The sequence below is a fragment of the Brassica rapa genome, chromosome A02, assembly GCF_000309985.2.
Source record: "Brassica rapa cultivar Chiifu-401-42 chromosome A02, CAAS_Brap_v3.01, whole genome shotgun sequence".
Lineage (NCBI taxonomy): Eukaryota > Viridiplantae > Streptophyta > Magnoliopsida > Brassicales > Brassicaceae > Brassica > Brassica rapa.
In genome coordinates, this window is record NC_024796.2 from 19,562,209 (window position 1) to 19,568,875 (window position 6,667).

The 6,667-nt window shown below is 42.5% G+C and overlaps 1 protein-coding gene across 1 annotated transcript; it reads right to left on the reverse strand.

Moving 5' to 3' along the window:
- Positions 1–2,048: 2,048 nt before the first annotated feature.
- Positions 2,049–4,717, reverse strand: LOC103832518. Its single transcript, XM_009108536.1, has 2 exons — positions 2,861–4,717; positions 2,049–2,786 (listed from the first exon to the last, which is right to left on the reverse strand). Exons 1-2 carry the CDS (start codon positions 4,715–4,717, stop codon positions 2,049–2,051), a joined length of 2,595 nt encoding a protein of 864 aa, XP_009106784.1.
- Positions 4,718–6,667: the final 1,950 nt, after the last annotated feature.

Here is a 6,667-nt window from a genome sequence, read left to right on the forward strand (position 1 = left end):
AGCAGATATAATTTTGGTCGAGAAAATTCTTTAAGATCAGTTTGAAGATTGATCGATCAGAATTTAAATAAAAATCGACACGGTGAATTAATCTCGACGGGGCTGTCTTTTGGTCGAAAAACCATATCTTGATGGTTCTGGTCGAGTGTTAATTATTATTGTCGATTTTTATTCATGCTGGGCGAGTTTATTCGGAACAGGACGAGATTCGAATGATGAAAAATATTTAGTCGAAACAGTCCGAAAAATATCGACAAAACTCTTAAAATTATTTCTGAACAGTCACATGTCTTGCACCTTCTAGCCTACTTGCTTCCTCAGTAATTAGGTCACATGACATGCACCTACTTGCTTACTTGTTTGCTCATTAGAAGTCACATGCTGGTCACAAGCTGTTTGATGGCGGGTAAGAACGATAGTTCAGCTCAATCTAGGGATTTCGATTGAAATCGCTAGAGACCTGCTACTTGAATGAAGATGAATTTAATCGAATCTTTGTTCAAGGCTTCTCGGAGAAGATGAATTGAATCAAATCTATTTCAAGGTATAAAGCAAAGCTAGTTTTATTAATTATCAAAAGTCTGTCTTACAAAGCCATAAGAGAGTTCCTTATATAGGACTCTTTAAACCGTCATTAAAAACGTAAAACCGTAAGTAAAAGGAAAACACATAAATATGGAAAGTTGCCATTTAGATGGGTCTAGGATGCTGCTGCATCAGGTCCCCCGGGGTGAAGAGGATTCGGCCGCGAATCAGAAGGCAGCTCAGGCGGGAAGTAACGCGAAAGATACTTGATATTAAAAATGTCAGATGTATTAATGTCAGCCGGAAGTTTCAGTCGATAAGCATTGTCATTAATACGTTGAAGAACTTCTATGGTACCAATCTTCTTAGCTTTCAATTTTTTATAAGCATGAGCGGGCATGCGGTCACGAGTGAGGACTACCCAAACGAGATCACCAACCTCAAACACAAGGCGACGACGATGAGCATCAGCGGTCGCTTTATACTTTGTAACAGACGTTTCCAAATTTTCTGTTGTTTGAACATGGGTGTTGGTAAGTTGTTCTATAAATGCTTCAGCGCCACCATGAAGGCGAACACGATCCGGGAGAGATGATAGGTCTGGAGGTGCGCGAGGGACAATACCATAGATGATCTGAAAAGGACTAAGGCGTGTGCTTCTGTTGATAGCGTGGTTATGAGCAAATTCCGCCTAAGGAAGCTTAGAATCCCATGTCTTGATTGAGTCGCCGACCAGACATCGCAACAAATTCCCTAAAGAACGATTTGTGACCTCGGTTTGGCCGTCAGTTTGAGGATGATAAGCCGACCTCATGTCAAGGCTTGTGTTCAGCAGTTTCCACAATGATCTCCAAAAATGGCCAAGGAAACGAGAATCTCGATCTGAAACAATGGACAATGGTAATCCATGTAGTCGATATATTTCTCGAAAAAATAAGGTTGCAACTTGGACTGCGTCTGTTGTACGTTTGCAGGGAATGAAGTGGACCATCTTGGAGAAGCGATCAACAACGACGAAGATCGAATCGAACCCTCTCTGTGTCCTTGGTAATCCCATCACAAAATCCATACTAATATCAGTCCAAGGTTGTGTCGGAACTGGTAATGGATGGTATAACCCTGCATTAGAAGCTTGCCCTTTCGATGTTTGGCATACCACACAACGCTCTACAAATCTCTCGACGTCTCGTCGAAGGGAAGGCCAAAAGTAGGCGGAAGAGACAAGTTGTAAGGTTCGATCTCGGCCGATGTGTCCTTCGTTGTGCAGCTCGGTGATAAGTTGAATTCGAAGACTACATTCTGGAATGCAAAGGCGGTTATCCAGGAATATGAAACCGTCATGTAACACATAGGGCGTTGGCGCAGCAGCAGTGATTGCGGTCCAAATTGGCCCAAAATATGGGTCAGTCGAGTAAAGATCCGCAAAGCTACTAAAGCCGGAAACAGAGACGTGTAGAGTGGTCAAAAGAGAGTGACGCCGACTCAAAGCATCAGCAACACGATTGCTAACTCCAGATGTATGCTTAATGACAAAAGTAAACTGCTGTAGATAAGATATCCAAGAAGCATGGCGAGAGGTTTAGCGCGTCGTGATCAGTGTAGAGGATGAATTCTTTATGAAACAAGTAATGGCGCCAATGTTTGACTGCTTGTATGATAGCATAGAACTCGATGTAATACGTACTGTATCTGAAGCGGGCACCAGAAATCTTTTCACTAAAGAATGCAATAGGTCGTTTATGTTGGATGAGAACTGCACCAATTCCCGTTTTAGAGGCATCACAATGGAGTTCAAAGACTGAAGTAAAATCGGGAAGAGAAAAGATGGGGGCCGACGTTAACTTGTCTTTGATCGCGTGGAAGGCACTTGCGGCTTCCGAAGTCCATGTCAATGTACCATCACGAATACAGTTCGTTAATGGAGCCATAATGGCGCTAAACTGAGGAACGAACCGGCGATAAAAGGATGCAAGACCGTGAAAACTCCGAGCTTCAGAGATCGTGCTAGGCTCTGGCCAAGACTGAATTGCCGAGACTTTCGCAGGAACCACGGAGAGACCAGAAGTAGAGACGATATACCCCAAGAAGTGTACTTGGGATGAACCGAACTCGCATTTTTTTATGGTTGCAAAGAGTTTATCGCGACAGAGAACAAGAAGGACCTCACGTAAGTGAAGAAGATGTTCCTCAAGCGTTAGACTGAAACTCAAAATATCATCGAAGTAGACCACGACGAATTTCCCAATAAAAGGTCGTAGAGCCTGATTCATAACACGCATAAAGGTACTGGGTGCGTTAGATAACCCAAATGGCATTACTAACCATTCAAAAAGACCTTCCCGTGTTTTGAAAGCTGTTTTCCACTCATCTCCTTGTTGAATGCGAATCTGATGAAAGCTGTACCAATTTGATCTAGAAGGTCGTCAAGTCGTGGCATCGGAAAACGGTAACGGACTGTGATTTTGTTTACTGCACGGCTGTCAACGCACATGCGCCAAGAGCCATCTTTCTTGGGAATTAGAAGGGCTGGTATGGCACAAGGACTCATACTTTCACGTAAGAATCCTTTAACGACAAGTTCCTCAACCTGTTTGCGCAACTCTTCATGTTCTGTGGGGCTCATACGGTAGTGCGGACGGTTTGGTAGATTAGCGTCTGGGACTAGATCAATTTGATGCTGGATATCCCGTAGTGGAGGCAATCCTGGAGGCAAATCTTCTGGGAAGACATCAGCAAATTCTTGAAGAAGTATAGAAAACTCAGGAGAGACTTTTGGAGTTATCGGTGACGAGGATGGCGTCACCGTTAAGATGAACACAACGTCTTCCGTACGCATTGCTGTTTCAAAAGATTTTTTATGAAGTATTAACAGGGGGGCGGGTGTGGGAGATGGTGTTGGTGTTGGTGGTGGTGTTGATGTTTGATGGGGTAGAAAAGGCTTCAATGTGAAGTTACGGTTGTTGTATTTGAAGCTGTAGGTGTTGAGAAAACCATCATGGAGGACGCGTCGATCAAATTCCCATGGAAATCCAAGAAGTAAGTGGCATGCGTCCATTGGAACCACGTCACAATAAAGTTGATCATGATAAGCATTACCAATTGAGAATGCAACCAAGGCGCGTCGGGTGATGAGGACGTCCTTTTTTTGTTGAAGCCAAGCAAGCTTGTAAGGAGTAGGGTGTTTTTCTTCTTGAAGAGATAGCTTGGCGACGGCATCTGCCGCGATGACATTCTCACTACTGCCGGAGTCGATAATAAGGCTACATACTTTTCCTGCAATCGTACAACGAGAGTGAAAGAGATTGTTGCGTTGGGGAAAATCTGGCTGCAGACGTGGAGCAAGGCATGATCGTCGAAGCATTAGAGACACACCGGTGTCAGCATCGAGTTCTTCTGGTTCGTCGTCTAAGACTTCTTCAAATTCTATTTCTACATCCCGACCTGTTGAGTCAAGAAGTAAGCCTCGGCGGTTCCTTGTTGGACAAGCAGATTGCCTGTGACCAAGTTCACCACAAGCGAAACATCGTAGTGTGGTCGTGCGGTTAGGGCGATTTTGTTCAACCGGAACAATTGCTGTGTCCGTTAGAGGGTTGACGGGCAGAGTCGCAGCAGTCGCCGCGTTGGTGGTTGGTGACGATCGTTGTTGTCGGTTTGCGCTCCACGGTGAGGAAGTTGTTTTATTTTGAGCTTCAACTGTTAAAGCTTGTTGGTGAGCCTCAGCAATGGTAAGAGGATTAAACAAGTTCAGAGTATGTTGAATTTGCTGTCGAAGGCCGCCAATAAACCGAGCTACAATTTGGTGTTCCGAATCATGGAGATCGATCCGGTTTAGAAGCAAAAAGAATTCAGTGGCATATTCTTCCACTGTTCGGTTGCCTTGACGTAAATGTTGAAGTTTCTGAAACATAAGGTGTTCATAGTTATAGGGCAAGAAAGTCTTCTTTAGATGTTTTTTTAGTTTATCCCAAGTGACGATCTTGGGTTTGTTCAGACGCGTTCTTGTTGTTTTGAGCTGTGTCCACCAGGCTGCGGCGCGATTGCGAAATTGCATTGCAACGACAGGAACACATTGGTTCAACGGGACATGTTTGAATTCCAAAATCTCCTCAACTGTAACTATCCAATCAAGTAACTCCTCAGCAGTGGGTCCACCGCTGAATTTGGGAATTCGGATTTGAAACTTTTTTTCCATTGGTCATCGGGGTTGGGTTGTTGTGGACGTGCTCTGTTTCTTCCAAGGACTGCAAAAGGGTTTGCGTCTGTAACATCATCTGCGATGTCGTCTTCTTCGTGTGCAATGGGTGCACCTGCTTTGCGTTGATTAACTAGGGCTTCCATCGCTTGGGTTAGCTGGGCGATTTGCTCCCGCATCTGTTCCATAGTACGTTGTTGAAGTTCTGCTCTCGTTTCCTGGCGTGTGCGAGGCATGATGGGGGTATGGTGTTTTGCTCTGATACCAACCTGATGGCGGGTAAGAACGATAGTTCAGCTCAATCTAGGGATTTCGATTGAAATCGCTAGAGACCTGCTACTTGAATGAAGATGAATTTAATCGAATCTTTGTTCAAGGCTTCTCGAAGAAGATGAATTGAATCAAATCTATTTCAAGGTATAAAGCAAAGCTAGTTTTATTAATTATCAAAAGTCTGTCTTACAAAGCCATAAGAGAGTTCCTTATATAGGACTCTTTAAACCGTCATTAAAAACGTAAAACCGTAAGTAAAAGGAAAACACATAAATATGGAAAGTTGCCGTTTAGATGGGTCTAGGATGCTGCTGCATCACTGTTTGCTTCAGGTGCTTGTATCTTTCTTCATGGAAGGGAAATGTTCAGCTACTTGTGCTGCTTGGTGTGCTGAACCATGCACCAGCTGTCTAACCTCAGCTTTGTCTTTTGTGGGAGCAAACCCTCATATGAAGCAATTCTTTATGATATAAAATACCCTCTTCTCTCTTCTGGACGTCCTGTTGCACAAGAAAAACCAGAGAAAATTTCAGAGAGAAAGAGAGAAACAAAAGAGAAAAATCTGTGAGAAAAACTCATCCAAAAATAAAATAAAAAATCAGAGAAGAGAAGTGAGCATGGACGACCCTTTCTCACCCTTCTGTGAATTTAATCAGTGAGTTTTGGAGTGTTTAAGAGCTGAAGATTTGGCGTCATGAAGTAGAGAATCACCCATGTTCTTCAGCATTTGATTTTGATCGGTTAACTCATGGTTAGCTTGAAGAGAGACAACCAGTCAAGTTTAATTAGTTGAGTAAAACCGATGGCCAAGGAGAGTATTCGGATCAGCCGGATCCTTGTGATAGTTCTGAACCGAGAGTGATCCAGAAGTGAAGTGTGATTAGCTTGAGCTCGAATCTAGTCTTCCTTAGCCAATCTCATGGATTTAAAGGTGAGTCTAGATAGATGATGAATGAATTATGAATGAGTATGCATGATTGAATATTGAATATGGTTGATTAATTAAGAATTAATCATGAATTGATTAAAGGATAATCATTGATTAATTAAGGATTAATCATTTATTAATTAAGAAGTAATTATGGTTGATTGATTATGTATCATCCCTTGATCTATATTTATATATGAAGTATTTATCTAGTTTAAATACTTAAGAATTAATAGGAATAATTCTTTGAGGTTATCCCGAGCCTTAGTACTTGTTCTCAAGTACTAATCTATAAGTATTCTATTAATAAGTGTGAATCATGTGAAGTCTTATTGTATACTTACTCTCCCGAAAGTCCCGCATTGCCGTGAATTGGTCCTGCGATATGGATCAAGGTCATGAAGACACGATGATGGGGTCGCACCCTGGAGGCCGTGTAACTATATGCAGCGTTGGATGTTCTATCTTGGAATATCTGATGGAGATGATGGTTATATTTATTCCCCGTTATGCTCGGTTAGCCTTGGTGGTTTTCCGGGTTTAGCATATATATATATTAAGAGTATGAGTGATTGGCGGGTATCGTGGAGGTGATGTTTAAGATAGATTCACATGGATGGATTGAGAGGCCTTATAATTATATTAATTATGGAATATAATTCCACTGCATTCAAATGGTGCCGCTTGCTCGGGATACTATTGATATGTGTTTGGGTGTGGGATTAGACTCACTGAGTAAACTAGTTACT